Below are 23688 nucleotides of genomic sequence, written 5' to 3'. Positions count from 1 at the left end.
GTAACCAACACCCATTTACACAAATCCTGCATGTTGTAATTCAATAAAGAAAGGGAAGATAGAGTATGAAAATAAACTAGCACGAAATTTAAAAACGGATAGTAAAAGATTTTGTAATTATATAAAGCAGAAGGGGGTGGCTTGAGTAATTGGAGGATGAGAAGACGGAATTGATATTGGGTATTGAAGGAATGGCCGAAGCTTTGAATGACTACTTTGTGTCAGTCTTCACAGTGGAGTACACATCAAACGTTCCAAAGAAAGATGTTATGGACGTGATGGGTGGTGAGGACCTCGATACAATAGCTATCACTAAAGAGGTGGTGCTGAGAAAGCTTGTGGGCCTGAAAATAGATAAGTGTCTTGGTCCTGATGGAATGCATCCCAGGGTACTGAAAGAAATGGCAGAAGTTACAGTCGAGGCTTTGGTGATGACTTACCAAAATTCTCTGGACTCTGGGCAGACCCCAGCAGATTGGAAGATGGTGAATATTACACCACTGTTCAAAAAAAGGATGTAGGCAAAAGGTAGGTAGCTATAGATCATTTAGTTTAACATCTATAGTTGGGAAAATACTTGAAGCTATCGTTAAAGAAGAAATAGCGTGGCATCTGGAAACAAATGGATCCATCAGGTGGATGCAGCGTGGATTCAGCAAAGCCAGGTCCTGTTTGACAAACTTACTGGAGTTCTTTGAGGATATAATGAGTGCAGTGGATAGAGGCGAACAGATGGGTGTTATTTACTGGATTTCCAGAGGGAGTTTGATAAGGTGCTACATGAAAGACTTACCATTAGGTAAGGATGCATAGATAATATATTAGCATGGATAGAGGATTGGTTAACTAATAGAAAGCAGAGAGTTAGGATACATAGGCATTTCTCTGATTGGCAATCAGTGGTGAGTGGTGTGCTGCAGGGGTTGGTGCTGCCCCGCAAGTGTTCACAATATACATTAACGATCTGGAAGAGGGGACTGAGTGTAGTGTATCTGAGTTTGCTGATGATACTAAATTAAGAGGAAAAGCAAATTGTGCAAAAGATATGGAGAGTCTGCAGAGAGATATAGATAGGTTAAGTGAGTGGGCAAGGGTCTGGCAGATGGAGTACAATATTTGTAAATATGAGGTCATCTAGTTTGGAAGGAAAAATGAAAGAGCAGATTAATTTTTAAATGGTAAAAAAAATTGTATGTAGCATGCTGCTGTGCAGAGGGACTTGGGAGTGCTTGTCCATGAATTACAAAACGTTGGTTTGCAGGTGCAGCAGGCTATCAAGAAGGCAAATGGAATGATGGCCTTCATTGCTAGAGGGATTGAATTTAAGAGCAGGGAGGTTATGCTGCAACCGTACAGGGCACTGGTGAAGTCGCACTAGGAGTACTGCGTGCAGTTCTGGTCTCCTTACTTGAGGAAGGAGATACTGGCTTTGGAGCCGGTGCAGAGGAGATTCACCAGGTTGATTCCAGAGATGAAGGGGTTAGACTGTGAGGACAGATTGAGTCACCTGGGACTGTACTCATTGAAATTCAGAAGAATGAGAGGAGATCTTATAGAAACATATAAAGTTATAAAAGGGATAGATAAGATAGAGGCAGGAAAGTTGTTTTCACTGGTAGGTGAGACTAGAAATAGGGAACATAGACTCAAGATTCGTGGGAGTAGATTTAGGACAGAGATGAGGAAGAGCTGCTTTTCCCAAAGGGTGGTGAATCTGTGGAGTTCTCTGCCCAGTGAAGCAGTGGAAGCTACCTCAGTAAATATATTTAAGACAAGCTTGGATAGATTTTTGCATAGTAGGGGAAGTAAGGGTTATGTGGAAAATGCAGGTAGGTGGAGATGAGTGCATGGCTAGATTAGCCATGATCTTATTGAATGGCGGAGCAGGCTCGATGGTCCAGATGGCCTACTCCTGCTCCGATTTAGTAGTCTTACAGAAGGCAGGAGATTGGAGTTGAGAGGGAAAGTAGATCAGCCATGATGAAATGGTGGAGCAGACTCACTGGGCCAAATGGCCCAGTTTTGCTCCTATATTTTATGGCTGGGATAGACACTGTTCTTGTGCATTGTGGTATGTGCTTTCAGATTCAGATTCATTTATTTATCACGTGTACATCGAAACCCACAGTGAAATATGTTGTTTGTGTTAACAACCAGCACAACCTAACGATGTGCTCGGGGCAGCCCCCAAGTGTCACCACACATTCCAGCGTCCTCCATGCTCGGCAGAACAACACAGAACACAAGCAACAACAAGGGAATCCCCTTTCATCCCTCCCACCCACTCATCCATGTACATGGACACTCTCCCAGCTCTAGGACTCGTTCCTTGTGGCTTTTGTATCTCCTGTCAGATGGGAAGGGGGAGAAGAGAGAATGTCTGGGGCTTTCAGTGTTGCTTTGGTAAGTTTCTGTGCTGCATTTTTGAGAGGATGTCCATTCCTTTCATCTCCTTTGCTTACAGAGTCCTGGCAGAGCTGAGTGAGATGGTTGTGTCCAGTTCTGAAGATGCCTGGAGCTTGTACCAACAGGGGTCAGAAGCTCGGAGGTTAGAAGGAGCACATCTTGACAGGTAGGAGCTCCTTCTTGCTGTTTAATTTCAACATGGCTGACTGGATCACTGTGGTACAATCTTCAAGCAGACACCTCAAATTGTATTTCCATGAGAAGAAAAGCCACAGGCATTTTCCTAGGGTGGAAATGACTAATATGGGTGGTGGGGTGAGGGAGCGTGATTGTCAGAGGCAGGAATCCCTGAGCCCAATGCTCTTCGGCGCCCCACACAGACTTGAAGAGCTCATTACATCAGCAGCCAGATGGTTGAGGGGTAATGACTGTTCCTGAACCTGGTGATGTGAGTCCTGAGGCTCCTGTACCTCCTTCCTGATGGCAGCAGCGAGATGAAAACATGGCCTGGGTTGTGGGGATAGTTAATGATGGATGCTGCTTCTGCTATCCTTTGTGTATCAGGTCCTAAAGAGGGACAATGCAAGCGCAGAATCTGTTCATTTGCTGTCCTCTGTGTATCAGGTGCAATACTGTAACACTGGAGCGACAGGAGACTGCCACTGCCTGTGTACGTTCTTGTTTTTGGATCTTTGACCTGACAGGTGGCCCACCGGGAGACGTGGCGAATGGGTAAGTCCGCAACCATGCTCACCCAACTTTTAGAGTCATAGAGGAGTACAGTGTGGATCCAGGTCCTGCTGATCACGATGCCCAACAATCTCCTGCGTTCAGCCTACATCCCTCCACCCAGAATCTCCATGTATCTTCCATCTAAGGGCAGGAATGGCTGAATTCATGAGTTTTGGAATGGGGTTGACCAGCTCGCTCTGGCAGAGAGCCAGTGTGAGTTCCAAACTCAGGTTGGAGGAGCAACACCTCATATACCGTCTGGGTTGACTCCAGCCCCTTGGCATGAACACTGAATTCTCCAACTTCCAGTTAATCCCTCCCTCTCCCTTCCCCCATCCCAGTTTCAATCTGCCTCCTCCTCCAGCTGCCTATCACCTCTGTCATGATTCTGCCTTCTTGTACTACACAGTGCTTCCCCCTTACATTCTTTCTTCACTTTTCCTGCCTATCCCCTCCCTGCTTCCCCTCCCCCACCCCTTGATCTTTCCTCTGATTGGTTTTTAACCTTGTGGTAACTTCTACTTTACAAAAAGACCACTCGACAACTTGATGGCCAAAAGAGCATCTTTATCTGGGACGGCAAATGATATTTACAATACAGAGGCTTCCAGGTACCTCGTGCGGCATGGGTGGAGGAACTATATACAATGCATACTGGGAGTAAAACGAGTGGAAGTAAAGACCCCACCAACCCCGGATCCCGCCTCTTGCTACCAACAGCTTCCTGATTAGTATTAACTTGCTTTTAATAATACTCACATTACAACAAACCTGACACCCACCAGCCTTCTCCTTCCCACCCTCGCCTCACCTTCTTTATAGGGCCCCAGCCCCCTCCCTCTTCAGTCCTGATGAAAGGTCTCAGCCCGAAACGTTGACTGCTTGTTTCCACGGATGCTGCCTGACCTACTGAGTTCCTCCAGTGTGTTGTGCATGTTGCTTATTTTTAGTATATACACTTATTGTAATTGATGTTACAAACAACGAATTTCACAACATATGCCGGTGATATTAGACCAGAGTCTGATTCTTTATTCTGCATTGTTACTGTTTTTCCTTGTTCTACCTCAGTGCTCTGTATAATGATCTGATCAGTGTGCAAGACAAGATTCTCACTGTGACGACAGTAAAGCAATTCTAATTTCGAGTGTTTGTTTGTTTATAGAGTTTGCATGTTCCTCACTACCCCCCACCACCTCCCCACCGGAGACTGTGTGTGTGTTTCCCAGTTTCCCTCAGGTGTGTTTTGCTTCCACATCCCAAAGACTTGAGCTTATTCGTTAATCAGTCAGTGTAAGTCACCCCCTGGTGTAGGGATGAGTGACAGAATCCGGAATGTAAGCGGGGGGGCGGGGGTAGCAAATTGATCAGAATGTGATTTTGGGCCTCTGTTCATCTTCTGATCCTTTGTGTTCTTCCAGGAATCAGGACTGACGAGCAGTTGTAATTCCAGGATTTCAGATTTTTTTGAGTACAAAAAAACACAAATACTAAGCAAATGAAATAAAGAGCTGAGAAATGATGCGGAGAGGTGAATGTGCAGCCAAGACAAAAGGAATTAAAAAGTCAAGATGGTGCCTCTGAAAAATCGTTCACAGAGATAAAATAAGGGAGATTCCTTAGGTAGTGAATAAACTAGTTCAGCGGCTACATAATTAAACAATTACATCACGTGGGTAATGTGCTAATGTGGCGACCCACTTCCTAGTGCACTCGAACCAGCTCACAAATAGCCAGCACACCGGCACAAAGGCCAGTCCGGAAAGGGCGCCAGGTCTGCTTCACCAACAAAGGGAAATGCCTGCGGGGGATTGTGAGTACGTGCCCCTACAGCATCCGCGCCCGGGGAGGGCGGGATCAGGGAGGCTTTAAAGCAAGGCTGTGAAGTTCCAATAAAATCTTTCTTTAACTGCAGTTACAATTGGTGACCCCGACGGTCCAAACGATTTTTGGACCGGAGATGAACGACACCGCATCTGTTCATGCAGTTTCGTTGAAACTGACAAGCTTCTGGACGCTGCGACCTCACCTATGGTTCCAGCAAGCAGACGCCCAATTCCACATTTGGCAGATAACCTCAGAGGACACACGTTACTACTACGTGGTGAGCTCCCTCTACCAGGACACAGCAGCCCAGGTTGAGGAGTTCATACAGTCTCCCCCAGCGGACGGCAAGTACACGGAATTCAAAGCCCTGCTCCTAAGGACTTTCGGACTCTCACGGTGTGAGCGGGCTGCCCGTTTACTGCACCTGGATGGCTTGGGAGACAGACCTCCATCAGCTTTAATGAATGAGATGTTGTCTCTGGCCGGCGGACACAAACCCTGCCTCATGTTTGAGCAGGCATTCCTGAAGCAGCTGCCCGAGGACATACGCCTGCTGCTGTCCGATGCGGATTTCAGCGACCCCTGGAAGGTGGTAGCCCGGGAGGACTTGCTGTGGAATGCCAAGAAGGAGAGTGGGGCGTCCGTCGCACAGATCACTAGGCCTCGCTCCCAGCAGCAAACCAGACCAGGCCCGCCCACAGAGCCCGCTAACCCCAGAGGCAGGGGTGAGGAGACCAACGAACAATGGTGCTTCTATCATCAGCAGTGGGGTGCAGAAGCCCGCTGCTGTAGCCCGCCCTGCAAGTTCCTGGGAAACGCCAGGGCCAGCCGCCGCTGATGGCTATGGCGGCTGGCCATCGGGATAGCCTCCTGTATGTGTGGGACAAGAGGTCGGGATGCCGTTTTTTGGTCGACACCTGTGCCGAGATCAGCGTCTTACCTCCGTGGTGAACTACGTGTGCCTGTCTGGACACGCCCCCTGCTGACTGCTCCTGTGGCTTCTCCCACAGGCCCCTGTATAAAGGCAATCTGAGGCCTGATGCTCGGCCTCAGTCTCCAGGACGTAGTATGATGGTCACTCACTTCTGGTTCCTTCTTCCAGTCAATAAAAGCCGATATCTCGCCTTACATCTCAGAGTGAGTTAATTGATGGTGCATCAACCTCCGAGTTACGACACCTGCAACAGGGCACCGGGTCCCCCCCTGAGGGCCGTGAACGGCAGCATGGTAAAGACCTATGGCACCTGTACGGTGCAGCTACAGTTCGGCTCCAGCAGGTTCACGTGGGACTTCACACTGGCTGCCGTAGCCCAACTGCTTCTGGGTGCAGATTTTTTGCGGGCTCACAGGCTGCTGGTTGACCTGCCAAGGCGGAGACTGGTCCACGCCGAGACCTTTCAGACATTCTCCCTGGGAGAAGCCCAGTTGCCAGCCCCACACCTCGACTCCATCACGCTGTCCGACAACGACTTCATCAGAGTCCTGGCGGATTTCCCATTGGTTCTGGCACCGAAGTTCACGGCAGCCATGCCCCGACATGGCGTACAGCACCACATCCCGACCCAGGACCACCCTCCACGCCCGTGCTCGGCGGCTTCCCCCGGACAAGCTCCGACTGGTGAAGGAGGAGTTCAAGAGGATGGAGGAATTGGGGATCATCCGGCGGTCCAACAGCCCATGGGCCTCCCCCCTGCACATGGTGCCCAAAGTGACAGGGGGCTGGAGACCATGCGGCGACTACCGCAGGCTGAACGAGGCTACCACACCGGACCGCTACCCTGTGCCGCACATTCAGGACTTTGTAGCAAACCTGCACGGAGCACGGATCTTCTCCAAGGTAGACCTCATCCGGGGATACCATCAAATCCCGATGCATCCGGACGACGTCCCCAAAACGGCTCTCATCACCCCGTTCGGCCTTTTCGAGTTCCTCCGCATGCCATTCAGCCTGAAGAATGCCGCACAGATGTTCCAGCGGTTAATGGACGTGGTGGGATGCGACCTGGACTTTGCATTCATCTATTTGGACGACATCCTCATAGCCAGCGGCAGTCATCAGGAGCATCTGTCCCACCTCCGTCAACTCTACGCCCGACTGAGTGAGTACGGCCTAACAATCAACCCGGCCAAATGCCAGTCCGGGCTCAACACCATTGACGGGGCAACCCCTCTGCCCGCCAAGGTAGATGCGGTCCGCCATTTCCCCCAACCCACCACGATCAAAGGCCTTCAGGAATTCGTAGGTATGGTCAATTTCTACCACCGCTTCCTCCCTTCAGCTGCCTGAATCATGCGCCCTCTGTTCGCCCTGATGTTGGGTCCGGGCAAGGACATTACCTGGGACGGGGAGTCCGCCGCCGCTTTCATTAAAACGAAAGAAGCCTTGGCAAATGCCACGATGCTAGTGCACCCCAGAATGGACGTCCCTACCGCCCTCACGGTGGACGCCTCTAACACGGCAGTCGGTGGGGTACCGGAGCAACTCATCGCGGGTCGCTGGCAACCCCTGGCGTTTTTCAGCAAACACCTGCAGCCACCCGAGCTCCAATACAGTGCTTTCGACCGGGAGCTGTTGGCGCTATACCTGGCAATCCGGCATTTCAGGTACTTCTTAGAAGGTAGGCCCTTCACTGCGTTCACGGACCACAAGCCACTTACCTTTACGTTCACGAAGGTGTCCGATCCCTGGTCGTCCCGTCAGCAGCGCCATCTGTCCTACATCTCTGAATACACGACGGATGTCCGGCACGTCTCGGGTAAGGACAATGTCGTGGCGGACACGCTCTCCCGCCCTAACATTCATGCCCTTTCCCAAGGGGTAGACTTTGAGGCACTGGCAGAGGCGCAGCAGGCAGACGAGGAGATCCCAAGTTACAGAACCGTAGTCTCCAGTTTGCAGCTCCAGGACCTCCCCATAGGCCCAGGTGAGAGGACCCTACTCTGTGACGTCGACACCGGTCAGCCCCGTCCCGTCGTCCCGGCACCTTGGCGGCGACGTGTTTTCGACTCCATTCATAACTTAGCGCACCACTCCATCAGGACAACCGTCCGGATGGTCTCCAGCAGGTTCGTTTGGCACAGACTCTGCAAGCAGGTCAGTGAATGGGCCAGAACGTGCATGCACTGCCAGACGGCCAAGGTGCAGCGGCACACCAAAGCTCTGCCGCAGCGGTTCCACCCCACCCACCGGCGTTTCGAACATATTCATGTGGATATCGTGGGCCCCCGCCAGTGTTGCGCAGAGTGTGGCACCTCCTGACTATCGTGGACCGGTTCACAAGATGGCCAGAGGCGGTCCTGCTCACCGACACCACCTCCGAATCTTGCGCCCGGGCACTGATCACCACCTGGGTGTCCCGCTTTGGTGTACCAGCCCACATTACCTCCGACAGAGGCGCCCAGTTCACCTCCAGCCTGTGGTCAGCTATAGCCAGCCTTCTGGGGACACAGCTGCACCACACAACTGCCTACCACCCACAGTCGAACGGCCTGGAGCATTTCCACCGTCACCTGAAGTCGGCTCTCATGGCCCACCTGAGAGGAGCTAACTGGGTGGACGAGCTTCCCTGGGTCCTACTCGGCATCCGCACAGTACCCAAAGACGATCTGCACGCCTCGTTGGCTGAGTTGGTGTACGGCGCGCCCCTGGTCGTCACCGGGGAGCTCATACCAGCCCCAAGGGGGCAAGTGGAAGAACCCGCAGCGGTCCTGGGCAGACTACGCGAGAGGCTCGGTGACCTGGCCCCCATACCCACTTCACAGCATGGGCAGAACCCGACCTGCATACCCCAAGACCTGCAGAACTGTAAGTTTGTGTTTGTACGAAGGGGCAGGCATCGGCCACCGCAGCAACGGCCCTACGAGGGGCCGTTTATGGTGCTCAGGAACAAAAGGTCCACGTTCGTGCTGGACGTTGGGGGGAGAGAGGAGGTTTTCATGGTGGACCGACTCCAACCAGCCCATGTGGACTTGGCGCAACCTATCGAGTTTCCGGCACCACGGTGCAGAGGCCAACCTCCCAAACAGGGTCCGGCCCAGACTGTGGACATCGGAGGGTGTATCGCTGGTTCTGGGGGGGGGGGGCGTTATGTGGTGACCCACTTCCTAGCACACTCAAACCGGTTCACAAATAGCCAGCGCGCTGGCACAAAGGCCAGTCCTGAAAGGGCGCCAGGTCTGCTTCACCAACAAAGGGAAAAGCCTGCGGGGGATTGTGAGTACATGCCCCTACAGCATCCGCACCCAGGGAGGGCGGGATCAGGGAGGCTTTAAAGCAAGGCTGTGAAGTTCCAATAAAATCTTTCTTTAACTGCAGTTTACCGACTCCGTGTCGTTATTTTAGCGCTGCGTTAGCACACCGCTACACTAATACTTAGCCACTTAAAAATGAGAAAGATAATAAACCGATAGTTTAGCTGCTATACCGCTTTCTGTCAGTGAGTAAAAAACACAATGGTTTGTTTAAAAAGTACAAATCTTATAAAAATATTATTTAAAAAAGCAGTGGTTTCCAGCAGTGGGGAGAATAAAATGGGATTATTGAGGAATTGGCCGTTGGCTCATGACTAGTGAAATGGACCTGCTTCTGTGCTGTATGGTAGTAGTAGTTCATTCGAGTATGATCGTCTCCTTATGGGGTTGTCCTGTTGTTGGGTCCTCAGTTGGCCTTAGAATAAAATTCCTGCTAATTTTTTATACAACCTCATGGACCAACCATTGCTCTGAGCAGGAAATTTCCACGCAGCCTGAAAACTGTGTGGCACTTTGTTAAAACATTAGATAAAAGAAAATTCCATCTGTGCTGCAACGAAGACTATGTATGGGGGAGCACATCAGTTACTGTGTGGCCGGGCACCCGGGCAGCTTAGAGGGAACAGGGTTATAGGTGCCGATCCAGGATCCACATATTCTAGTGTAGGGCGGACACAAGTTAAGTGGAAGCTGTGGTTAGTGTATGCGTCTTTTGGTTGTTCGTTCTCCTTTCAGAGCTGCCGTTTATTCTCTGTGGCACAGCAGAGGTCACTTTCACGTAGGACAGCTCCCTCTTGAACAGATTTCCTCCAGGTCTATCTATTTAGTGCAAAGTCTTCCCAGTTTTTAGATGTGTTGTTGAATTTCTTCAGACTGATTTTGATGTTACTGTTGAAGTGTTTTCTTTCCCCACCAGGGGCTCACTGACCTTCAGCTGGGAGTAAAGGATCTGTTTGGGGAGATGAGTTAGGCATCTGAATGACCTTAGGCATCAGAGTTGGTATTGCTTTCTCTTGGTGGAAATGCTGATAGACACTCTAGGAGACCTCTCCTGTGTGTTAGTCCTGATGGAGGGTCTCAGCCCAGACATCGACTGTTTATTCCCCTCCATAGATGCTGCCTGACCAGCTGAGTTTTGTGTGTGTTACTCAGGAGTCAAGATTCAAGATTGTTTAATGACATTACCAGTACAAAAGTGTAAAGGGGAATGAAATAATTGTTACTCTGGAACTGATGCAGCACAAAAAAAACCCACAATAAGATAAAGACCACAATAATAAAAAAACATAGTAAATATACTGTAGATACATAATATTGTTTATGCACATAGATTGATTGTATGTCCATAAAGTGACACAAGGCACAGGAGTTTCTGTACATAAGGTGATTGACAGGAAATGATAAAGTAGTAGTGGTATTTGGGGGTGTGGAGGGGTGGGTTAGTGGGTGGAGGTGTTGATCAGCCTTACTGCTTGGGGAAAGTAACTGTTTTTGAGTCTGGTGGTCCTGGCATGGATGCTATGTAGCCTCCTCCCTGATGAGAGTGGCACAAACAGTCCATGAGCAGGGTGGATGGAATCCCTCATGATGTTACTGGCCCTTTTCTGGCAACTTTCTGTATACATGTCCTTGATGGTGGTAAGCTGGTGTTGGTGAGGCATTGGGCAGTTTTGACTACCCGCTTAGTGCCTTCCTGTGTAGTTCCCTGTGTAGTGCTGGACTGATCACATGGACATTGTCTCTCTCTGTAGAGTCTCCGCACTGGAGAATGTACTCAGTGAAGGACCAACACAGAAACCCTTAGAACAACTTCTGCACCAGAGTCTCCGAGGAAACAGCTATTCAGCTTTGATCTGCTGCCTGACACTGCCAGGTAATCTCGAATTGGAGAACCATTGTTAGGTTGCATACGGAGTGTTGTGTGTGAATCTGCTCATCCCTATTACTGAAAAGATGTGGAAATTCAGATTCAGATTTACGTATCACATGTACATCAAATCATGCAAAGAAAAACGTTGTCTGCATTAACAACCAACATACCCTCAGGATGTGCCACTGAGGTTATGGGTCAGGGGGTAAAATGTTTAAGGAGAACTTGAGGGGTGTGTTGTAATAAATTTTGTAAAATACTGAATGAACGTCTGAACAGTTCAAAATGACAGGTTAACTCTGTGAGCTTGCAGCATGTAGCTGTCTGGACAAGATAAACACAGTAGGTTTGCTAATGTCAAATGCTTGCTGACAGTGTTCCACATGCCATCCTGGGGCTGGAGATCTGTCGGTGTGTTTGGGTGGGAGGTAGGATGAGATTAGCTTGGCTGTTGTTCTGCTGAACACCGAGGCATGCTCTGTTGATGAGGGAATGTGTGGTTACACTTTTGGGCTGCCCTCAGCTCATCGCCAGGTTGTGTTGGTTGATCAAAGTTCAAAGTAAATTTATTATCAAAATACCTGTATCACCAAGTACAACATTGAGATTCATTTCATTTTCTTGTGGACATGCTCACTGAATCCATAGAATAATAGTCATAACAGAATCAATGAAAGACCGCACCAACTTGGGTGTCCAACCGGTGTGTTTAAGGCAACAAACTACAAATACAAAAAGAAAAAAATAATAATAATGAAAAAATAAGCAATAAATATTGAGAACATGAGATGAAGAGTCTTTGAAAGTGAGTCTATAGTTTGTGGGAACAGTTTAATGATGGCGCAAGTGGATTGAGTGATGTTATTCCCTTTGGTTCAGGGAGCCTGATGTTTGAGGGGTAATAACTGTTTCTGAACCTGGTGGTGTGGGTCCTGAGGTGCCTGTACCTTCTTCCTGATGGCAGCAGTGAGAAAAGAACATGATCTGGGTGGTTGGGTCCCTGATAATGGATCCTCCTTTCTTGCAGCAATGTTCTGTGCAGATGTGCTCAGTGGAGGGGAGGATTTTACCCATGAAGGACTGGCCATATCCACTACTTTTTGTACGATTTTTCATTCAAGGGCATTGGTGTTTCCATACCAGGCTGTGACACAACCAGTCAATATACTCTCCACCACACATCTAAAGAAGTACATTAAATTTTTAGATGTCACGCTGAATCTTTGCAAAGTCCAAAGGATGTAGAGGTGCTGCCATGCTTTCTTTGTAATTGCACTTACAGCATATGTTAGGCCCAGGACGTAGTGCAATTATGCTAATACAAACGACACATTTCACTGTATGTTTTGATGTACATGCGATAAATAAATGTATCTGAATCCAGACAGATCAATCCAAGGCATAGATTTATTAAGTTTGCACAAAGAAAAACCATTACCGGATGCAGAATTGTAACAAAGATCAAAGGATATTGATAATACTGATATTGAGAAAGCCGTTACCTCAATGAGGTGAACTCATTATGCTCAACAATAAGGTCTTGACTGAGGCATCAACTGACTGGGTTCTTTGTGTTAACTGTCTGGTTTCCTTCATAGATGCAGCCTAACCCACTGACTTAGACCATAAGTCCATAAACTATAGAAGTAGAATCAAGCCATTTGGTCCATGGAGTCTGCCCCATCATTCAGTCATGGCTAATTGTTTTTCTCAAGCCCCATTCTCTCACCTTCATCTCGTAAACCTTAACTCCCTTACCAATCAAAAACTGTTTTATTCCAGCATCTTCCCCTTTCCTTCTCAGTCCTGATGAAGGGCCTTGGCCTGAATCGTTGACTGTCTATTCATTTCCATAGATGCTGCCTGACCTCTGCTGAGTTCCTCCAGCTTTAGTGTGTGTTGCTTTGGATTTTCAAATCTCTTCTGTTTATGAAAACCTATCAATCTCTGCCAGTGACTTTACCTCCAGAGTGATCTGTGACAAAGACTTCTATGAATTCACTGTCCTCTGACTGAACAAATTCCCCTACATCTCCATTAGATTCCAGGCTGATAGAAACATTTTCACCCTGTCCTCTCTAACCTTTCCATATTTGAAAGTCCTGGGGTTCCTCCAACAGTTTGTTATTTCACTCCAGATATTTAGAGATACATCTGAAGTCTTTTGTGTCTCCTACAATCAGAATCAGGTTTATAATCATTGGCATATGCATGATATTTGTTGTTTTGTGTGAGAAATAAATTCTGTGCACTACATAAAATTTACTAGTAATTAAAATAGGAAATACAGTAAATGAACAAATAGTGCAAAAAGAGAGCAAAATAGTGAGGTAGTGTTAATGGGTTCATGGACCATTCAGAAATCTATGGTAGAGGAGAAGAGGCTGTTCCAATCAGGGCCCCAAACAGGCAACATTTCACCTGTGAATCAGTTGGTATTGTCTCTTGTATTTGTGCTCCCGATGTGACCTCCTCTACATCGGTGAAACCACTTTGTCGAGCAGTTCCATTCTATCCATAAGAAACAGAATTTTCCAGTGGCCAACCATTTTAATACCTATCCTCAATCCCATTCCAACCTTTCAGTCCACGGCCTCCACTTTTGCTACGATGAGCCACACTCAGATTGGAGGAACAACACCTCATATCCGTTTGGGTAGCCTGCAAACTAATGGAATGAACATTGATTTCTCCAGTTTTTTCCCTCCTCCTTCCCTCTTCTTCTGTTTTCACTCTGACCGCTTCTCCTCACCAGTCAATCAACTTTCCCACTTGCTCCTGCACTTACCCTTTTCCCCCCATGGCCCACTCTTCTGTCCTATCAGTTTGCTTCTTCTCCAGACCTTCACCTTTTCCACCTTTCACCTCCCAGCTTAATACTTCATCCCCCCTCCCCCACCCACCTGACATTCAACTGTAAACAAGAGAAAGTCTGTAGATGCTGGAAATCCAAGCAACGCACACAAGAACTGGAGGAACTCAGGCCTGAAATATCGACTGTTTATTCATCTCCATAGATGCTGCCTGATCTGCTGAGTTCCACCAGCATTTTGTGTGAGTGGTTCTAATACTTTCTCCCTTGTCTAACAATGTGTGTGTGTTCTGTCTCCCAGAGTCGTGGACTGGACAGACAGTCTCTGCACTGTCCCTTGCCCACAGAGTGACGGGACTGACAAACCAGGTGTCCCGATTCTGCTGGGATTGGCAGGAGGTCACACGGAAACTCCGCTCCGCCGTTGGAGAGCTGCGGAAGAAGGCGAGCAAGACCAATGACCTCTGCGGTCAAGATGTGGAACAATTAGGACGCTTTGTACAGGAATTACAGGCCAGTGGTGAACTCGCAGGAGTGTACACAATTGATCAATCCCCCCACTGAGAACCTTATCAGTTACAGTATTCAGTACTGACTTCAAATATATATTTACTATTTAGAGATACTGTGTGGAACAGGCCATCCAATCTAACGAGACCAACAAACACTGATTTAACCCCAGCCTAGTCACAGGACAATTTACAATGACCAATTAACCTACTAACCAGCATGTCTTTGGACTGTGGGAGGAAACACATGCACACACGGGAGGAACATACAAATTCCTTACAGAGGATGCCGGAATTGAACTCTGCGCACTGATGCCCTGAGCTGTATTGTGCTAACTGCTGTGTCATTGTGGCATCCTTTGTTGATATTGTAGTCACGGAGAAAGATAAAGATTAGCTTTATTTGTCACATGTACATCAAAACATACAGTGAAATGTGTTTGAGTAAATGGCCAACACAGTCAGAGGACGCACTGCGGGCAGCCCGCAAGTGTTGCCATGCTTCCAGTACCAACATAACCGGCACACGGCTGAGTGACCATCACCCGTGTGCCTTTGGAAACCAGAGCACCCAGAAGAAATCTACATCATCATGAGAAAAATATGCAAACTTCCTACAGACGGCAGCAGGAATTGAACTGGTCACTGGTGCTGTAATAGTGTTATTGTATATAAACAGAACTTTTGCCCGAACTGACTCATGTCCCAGATGTCTATCTGAACTGCTCCCATTTGTCTCTGTTAGGACCATATATTAAAGTCTTTCTATCCATGAACTTGTCCAAATGGCCATGAAATTTTGGAATTTTCTCCACCACCACTACTTCCTCTGACAGTTCACTTCACATACTCACCATACTGACCGTTCACATCCCAATGCCACCACACAGACTGTTCCCAACCCCACCACACGGATAGTTCCCAATCCCAGCACAGAGACAGTTCACATCTCCATTCCACTCCCACTATACTGACCGTTCACATCCCAATCCCACTACACAGACAGTTCCCATCCCAATCCCAGTCCCACTATACTGACAGTTCACGTCCCAATTCCAGTCCCACTATACTGACAGTTCACATTCCAATCCCAGTCCCACTATACTGACAGTTCACATCCCAGTCTGAGTCCCACCACACAGACAGTTCACATCCCAATCTCAATCCCACCACACTGAAGTTCACATCCCAATCCCACCACACTGACCGTTCCCAATCCCACCACATGGACAGTCCACATCCCAATCCCACCACACTGAAGTTCACATCCCAATCCCACCACACTGACCGTTCCCAATCCCACCACATGGACAGTCCACATCCCAATCCCACCACACTGACCGTTCCCAATCCCACCACATGGACAGTCCACATCCCAATCACACCACACTGAAGTTCACATCCCAATCCCACCACACTGACCGTTCCCAATCCCACCACATGGACAGTCCACATCCCAATCCCACCACACTGAAGTTCACATCCCAAACCCACCACACTGACCGTTCCCAATCCCACCACATGGACAGTCCACATCCCAATCACACCACACTGAAGTTCACATCCCAATCCCACCACACTGACCGTTCCCAATCCCACCACACAGACAGTTCACATCCCAATCTCAATCCCACCACACTGAAGTTCACATCCCAATCCCACCACACTGACCGTTCCCAATCCCACCACATGGACAGTCCACATCCCAATCCCACCACACTGAAGTTCACATCCCAATCCCACCACACTGACCGTTCCCAATCCCACCACATGGACAGTCCACATCCCAATCCCACCACACTGACCGTTCCCAATCCCACCACATGGACAGTCCACATCCCAATCACACCACACTGACCGTTCACAATCCCGCCACATGGACAGTCCACATCCCAATCCCACCACACTGAAGTTCACATCCCAATCCCACCACACTGACCATTCCCAATCCTATCACATGGACAGTCCACATCCCAATCCCACCACACTGACCGTTCCCAATCCCACCACATGGACAGTCCACATCTCAATCCCACCACACTGACCGTTCCCAATCCCACCACATGGACAGTCCACATTCCAATCACACCACACTGACAGTTCATATCCCAATCCCAATCCCACTATACTGACAGTTCACATCCCAATCCCAGTCCCACTATACTGACAGTTCACATCCCAGTCTGAATCCCACCACACTGACAGTTCACATCCAAACTCCACCACACTAACCATTCGCATCCCAATCCCACCTCACAGACAGTGCACTTCGCAGTCGCACCACACTGATGTTCACATCCCAATCCCACCACATGGACAGTCCACATCCCAGTCCCAGTCCCACTATACTGACAGTTCACATCTCAATCCCACCACACTGACAGTTCACATCCCAATCCCAGTCCCACTATACTGACAGTTCACATCCCAATCCCACCACACTGACAGTTCACATCCCAATCCCAGTCCCACTATACTGACAGTCCACATCCCAGTCCCAGTCCCACTATACTGACAGTCCACATCCCAGTCCCAGTCCCACTATACTGACAGTCCACATCCCAGTCCCAGTCCCACTATACTGACAGTCCACATCCCAGTCCCACTATACTGACAGTCCACATCCCAGTCCCACTATACTGACAGTTCATATCCCAATCCCAGTCCCACTATACTGACAGTTCACATCCCAATCCCACCACACTGACAGTTCACATCCCAATCCCACCACACTGACAGTTCATATCCCAATCCCAGTCCCACTATACTGACAGTTCACATCCCAATCCCACCACACTGACAGTTCACATCCCAATCCCACCACACTGACAGTTCATATCCCAATCCCAGTCCCACTATACTGACAGTTCACATCCCAATCCCACCACACTGACAGTTCACATCCCAATCCCACCACACTGACAGTTCACATCCCAATCCCAGTCCCACTATACTGACAGTCCACATCCCAGTCCCACTATACTGACAGTTCATATCCCAATCCCAGTCCCACTATACTGACAGTTCACATCCCAGTCTGAATCCCACCACACAGACAGTTCACATCCCAATCCCAGTCCCACTATACTGACAGTTCACATCCCAGTCTGAATCCCACCACACTGACAGTTCACATCACAAAACCTAACACACTGAAGGAGTGCAAGCTGGCAGGTGAGAAGTAAGATCAGGTGAGGAGGAAGGTGGGTTGAAGTTAGAAGCTGGGTGGAGATAGGTGGAAAAGGTAAAGACCAAGAGAAGAAAGATTCTGATTGGAAGAGAACAGTGGGTCATGGAAGAAAGGGAAGGAAAAGGGGCACCAGCAGAGCTCCCCTCTGCCCCATTCCTTTCTTGTCATGATAAGACCAGAAAACATAAGGCATAAGAGTAGAATTAGGCCATTCAGCCCATAAAGTCTGCTCAGCCATTCCATCATGATGGAATGAGGGGAAGAAGCTGTTCCTGATGGCAGATGGCAGAGGGGAAGAAGCTGTTCCTGATGGCAGATGGCAGAGGGGAAGAAGCTGTTCCTGAATCACTGAGTGTGTGCCTTCAGGCTTCTGTACCTCCTACCTGATGGTAACAGTGAGAAAAAGGGCATGCCCTGGGTGTTGGAGGTCCTTAATAATGGAAGCTGCCTTTCTGAGACACTGCTCCCTGAAGATATCCTGGGTACTTTATAGGCTAGTACCCAAAATCTCGCTAGATTTACAACCATCTGAAGCTTCTTTCGGTCCTGTGCAGTCGCACCCCCCCCCCCCAAACATACCAGACAGTTAATCAGCCTGTCAGGATGCTCTCCATGGTACAACTATAGAAGTTTTTGAGTGTATTTGTTGACATACCAAATCTCTTCAAACTCCAAATGAAGTATTGTCACTGTCTTACTTTCTTTATAACTACATTGATATGTTGGTACCAGGTTAGATCCTCAGAGATCCTGACACCCAGGGACTTGAAGCTGCTCACTCTCTCCACTTCTGATCCCTCTATGAGGATTTATGTTCTATGAGGAGTTTGTTGTTGAGACTACTAGGCAATCAGCTATACTACATTGGGTGTTATGTAATGAACTGGTGATTAGGGAGCTTAAGGTAAGAGAACCCTCAGGAGACAGTAGACACAATATGCTTGAGTTCGACTTGAAATTTGATAAAGGGAAAGTAAAATTTGGCATAGAAATATTTCAGTGGAGTAAAGGAATTCACAGTGGTATGAGAGAGGAGTTGACCAGACTAAATTGGAAGGAGATGCTGGCAGGAATGACAGCAGAGCAGAAACGGTGTGAGGTTCTGGGAAAATGAGGAAAATGCAGAATAGATGCATTCCAAAAACAAAAAAATACTCAAATGGCAAAAGAGTAACTTAGGGAAATCAAAGCTATTGTAAAAGCAAAAGAAAGTGCATAACACAAAGCAAAATTTTCTTGGGAAGACAGAGGATTGGGAAGCTTTTAAATACCTACAGAGAGCAACTAAAAGAGTCCTTGGGAGTACAAAGTTGAAATATAAACGCAAGCTAGCAAACAGTATCAAAGTGGATCATAAAAGCTTTTTCAAGTATGTAAAAAAAAAGAGAAATGAGAGTGGATTTAGGATCGTTAGAAAATGTGGCAGAAGAAATAATAATGGGGCACAAGTGATGGCAGATGAACTAAATGAGTATTTTACATCAGACTTCACTGTGGAAGACGCTAGCAGTGTGCCAGATGTTGAGGAGTGTGCGGGAAGAGGTGAGTGCAGTTACTATTATAAGTGAGAAAGTGCTCATAAAGCTGAAAGAGTCAAGGGTACGTAAGTCACCCGGACGAGAGGAACTGCACCCTAGGGTTCTGAAAGAGGTAGTGGTAGAGATTGTGGAGGCATTAATAATTAACTTTTCAAAAATCATTGGACTCTGGCATGGTGCCAGAGGACTGGAAAATTGCAAATGTCACTCCACTCTTAAAGAAAGGAGGAAGGCAGCAGAAAGGAAATTATAGACAAGTTAGCCTGACCTCAGTGGTTGGGAAGACGTTGGAGTCAATTGTTAGGAGTACTTGGTGACACAAGACAATGTCAGCAGGATTTCCTTAAGGGTAAGCCTTGTCTGACAAACTGTTGGAATTCTTTCAGAAGATTACAAGTAGGATAGATAAAGGAAATGCAGTATATGTTGTATATTTGGACTTTCAGTTTAAAAGCTCATGGTATTACAGGAGTTTTTCTAACATGGTTAGAGCATTGGCTGATTGGTAGGAGGCAGCCAATGGGAATAAAAGGATTGTTTTCTGGTTGGCTGCCAGTGACCAGTGGTGTTCTGTAGGGGTCGGTGTTGGGACCATTTATTTTTATGCTGTAGATCAATGATTTAGATGATGGAATAGATGGCTTTGTTGCCATGTTTGCAGATGATAGAAAGATTGGTGGAGGGACAGGTAGTGTTGAGGAAACAGGTAGGCTACGGAAGGACATAAACAGATTAGGAGAATGAGCAAGAAAGTGGCAAATGATATACAATTTTGGAGAATACATTATCAAGTACGTTGGTGGAAGAAATAAATGTGCAGATTATTTTCTAAATGGAGAAAAAATCCAAAAATCTGAGATGCAAGTGGGCTTGCAGAACAACGTAAAGGTTAGCTTGCAGTTTGAGTCGGTGGTGAGGAGGGCAAATGCAATGTTAGCATTCATTTCAAGATATCTAGAATACAAGAGCAGGGATGTGATGCCGAGGCTTTATAAGGCACTGGTGAACAGTTTTAAGGTCCACATCTAAGAAAAGGCATTGGAGAGGGTCCAGAGGAGGTTCACAAGGATGATTCTGGGAAAGAAAGGGTTATCATTAGGAGGAACAGTCGATGGCTCTGGGTCTGTACTCACTGGAATTTAGAAGGATGGGGGTGATCTCATTGAAACATTTTGAATGTTGAATGGCTAGACAGAGTACATATGGAAAGGATGTTTCCCATGGTAGTGGAGCCTAGGACAATAGGGAACAATCTCAGGATAGAGGGGCGTTCATTTAATACAGAGATGCGGAGAAATTTCTTTAGCATGTAGGTGGTGAATTTGTGGAATTTATTACCACAGACAGTGGTGGCCAGGTCATTGGGAGTATTTAAGGCAGAGCTTGACTGGCCAGGGCATCAAAGGTTATGGGGAAAAGACTGGGGAGTGGGGCTGAGGTGACCAAAAAATGATCAGCCATGATAGAATGGTGGAGCAGACTCGATGGACCAAATGGCCGCATACTCCTCCTATGTCTTATGGTCTTACGAAGGGTCTCAGCCAGAAAAATTGACTGTTTATTCATTTCTGAAAATGCTGCCTGGCCTGCTGAGTTCCTCCAGCATTTTGTGTGTGTTACTCTGGATTTCCAGCATCTGCAGAATCTATTGAGTCTGTGACCTCCGAGTCACCTGCTGTTTGAACCTCCTGAATTCTAGAAAATATTTCTTTTTATCAAGGGGCAAGAATTAAAGGGAGGAAAGGGTTAAAGGAAGACCCATCAACATACATACGGGCATCTGTCTACAGATGTGCAGTAGAGAACATCCTAACATCCTAAACAAGCTGCATGTTACATGTTACAGAAACTCCATCGTGGCAGACATGGAGACTCCATAATGGGTAGTCAAAACTCTCCAATACCTCACCATCAAGGTCATACATACAGAAAGGTGCCAGAAAAGGGTCAGTAACTTCATGAGGGATCCCATCCACCCTGCTCATGGACTGTTTATCCAACTTCCATCAGGGAAGGGACTACGTAGCATCCACGGCAGGACCACCAGACTCAGAAACAGTTACTTCCCCCAAGCAGTGAGGCTGATCAACACTCCCACAGACTAACCCACCCCTCCACACCCCCAACCACCACTACTTTATCATTTCATGGGAACACAGAAACATAGAAACCCTACAGCACAATATAGGCCCTTTGGCCCCCAATGCTGTGCCGAACATGTACTTGCTTTAGAAATTACCTAGGGTTACCCATAGCCCTCTGTCTTTCTAAGCTCCATGCACCGAGTCACCTTATATACAGACTTTCCTGTGCCTAGGCCACTTTATGGACATACAATTTATATATATAAAAGCTTTCTTATGTATTTATATTTTTTGTGTTTTTTATTGGATCTGGAGTAACAAACATTTCATTCTCCTTTACACTTGTGCACTGGAATGATGTTGAACAATCTTGAATCTGATACAGATGGTGAAACAGCAACGCTGGGAGAAGAAGGAGGAGAACTCTGCAAAGTGTAAAGAGGAATGGAGGCAGCACCTCAGGGCAAAGGTTGGTCTTGATGGGCCATGGGGGAACTACCAACGTCCAGGTTCAGGATGATAAAAGCACTTCACCCTCTAGGAGGGATCTTCAAGTGAAGTCAAAGACAACTTAATATCAAAGTATGTTTACTCACAGTGGGCACTTCATTAGCACACCTATGCACCAGCTCGCTAATGCATATCTCTAATTTGCCAACCATTTGGCAGCAACTCAATTCATAAAAGCATGCAGACGTGGTCAAGAGGTTCAGTTATTGTTCAGACCAAACATCAGAATGGGGAAAAATGTCGTTCCAAATGACTTTAACTGTGGAATGATTGTTGATGCTAGATGGGGTGGTTTAAGTATCTCAGAAACTGTTGATTTCCTGGGATTTTCACGCACAACAGTTGGAAGAGTTTATGGAGAAAGAATAATGTGGAAAAACAAAAAAAAACATCCAGTGAGCACCTAATTCTGTGAGTGAAATTGCCTTATTAATGAGAAAGGTCAAGGCAGAATGGACAGGCTGGTTCAAGCTGACAGGAAGGCGAGCGAGAGATCGTGGAGTGAGTAGGAGACAGTTCCTTGTGGATCTTACGAGCCTGTTTTAAAAGTGAGCAAGGCCTGTTGGGACTTGTTTTCAGAGCAGGCATTTGTGTGGGCTAATAGTAATTTAGCAAGGGCCAAGTAAAAGAAGTGAGGTGTGAGCAGAGTGCCATTGTGTGAGTGGACAGTGATAGAGAGTTCAGGCTTTGGCTCAATAATCATTCCATTGAGTTGCTGCCACATGATTGGTTGATTAAATATTTGCATTACCGAACTGGTATACAGGTGTACCTAATAAAGTGGCCACAGAGTGTACTAAACAAAGACTGACAAGCAACCACTGTGCAAAGAAGACAATCAAGAACAAATAATACTGATAACATGGCTTGTGGAAACCTTGAAAGTGAGTCCATAGGTTGTGGGATCAGTTCTGAGCTGAGGTGAGTGAAGTTATCCCCCCGGTTCAGGAGCCTGATGGTTGAGGGGCAATAACTTTTCCTCAAGCTGGTGGTGAGGGACTTAAGGTGGTGAAAAGAGAGCTTAGCCTGGATGGTGGAGGTCACTGATGGTGGACACTGCTTTCCTGTGGTGGCGCTCCTTGTAAATGGGGGAGGGGGGACTGGACTGTATCCACCACTCTCTATAGAATTTTCCTTTTCTGGCCATTGGTGTTTCCATTCCAGGCCATGGTGCATCTATATTGGATAACTGGGATAGAAGCTGTCCTTGAGCCTGGTGGTCCATGCTTTCAGGCTTTTGTATCTTCTGCCCGATGGGAGAGGGGAGAAGAGAAAACATGGAATATTACAGTCCCTTCGGCCCACAACCTTTTAATCTCCAAGATCAATCCAAGGCTTCCCCCCCACACAGGAGAGAGAGCAGAATGTGATCCTCTCTCCATGAGTCACTGATTATTTTGCACTAAATAGACTTCGGGTTTTGTTGTTCCAAATGTGTTCTTTCTTACAAAATATATATATTGTTTTTCTTGTGAATGCTGTTTAACTCGCGCTCTGTGCCGGTGATGCTGCTGAAAGTCAGTTTTTCACTGCATGTGGACTCGTGCAGACAATGTTAAACTTGATCTTGACTGGCTGAGTATTTCCAATGTGGTAAATGATGCTAAGAGTCATAGATGGAGCAGACAGCCAGAGAACTTCACCCGGTTGGAAATGGCTGATACAAAGGGGCATAATCTTAAGGTGATTGGTGGGGGGGCGGGGAGGATGTCAGAGGTAGGATTTTCACATAGAGAGTGGTGAGTGTGTGGAATGTGCTGTCAAGTGTGGTGGTAGATATATTAGGGGCATTTAAGAAACACTTAGTTTCTTAAATGGGATGATAGAAAAATGGAAGACTGTGTTGGAGGGAAGAGTTAGATTGATCTTAGAGTAGGTTAAAGGTTGGCACAACAACTTGGGCCAAAGGGTCCTGTACCATGCTGCACTGATCTATGTTTTATATCACTGGACAATATT

General features: G+C 47.3%; 1 protein-coding gene across 1 annotated transcript in view; it reads left to right on the top strand.

The window, feature by feature from the left end:
* si:dkey-201i24.3 (trichohyalin) overlaps positions 1-23688 on the top strand; it is an 83485-nt gene that overhangs the window by 41590 nt on the left and 18207 nt on the right. Inside the window, exons 8-12 of the mRNA XM_059990438.1 lie at positions 2465-2572; positions 3031-3138; positions 10968-11089; positions 14200-14411; positions 21605-21688. Of these exons, the coding sequence (XP_059846421.1) occupies positions 2465-2572; positions 3031-3138; positions 10968-11089; positions 14200-14411; positions 21605-21688 (634 nt within the window). The remainder of the gene's footprint in view (positions 1-2464; positions 2573-3030; positions 3139-10967; positions 11090-14199; positions 14412-21604; positions 21689-23688) is intronic.

The sequence above is a fragment of the Hypanus sabinus genome, chromosome 15, assembly GCF_030144855.1.
Source record: "Hypanus sabinus isolate sHypSab1 chromosome 15, sHypSab1.hap1, whole genome shotgun sequence".
Taxonomy (NCBI): domain Eukaryota; kingdom Metazoa; phylum Chordata; class Chondrichthyes; order Myliobatiformes; family Dasyatidae; genus Hypanus; species Hypanus sabinus.
This window is presented reverse-complemented; position numbering and strand designations above follow the sequence as displayed.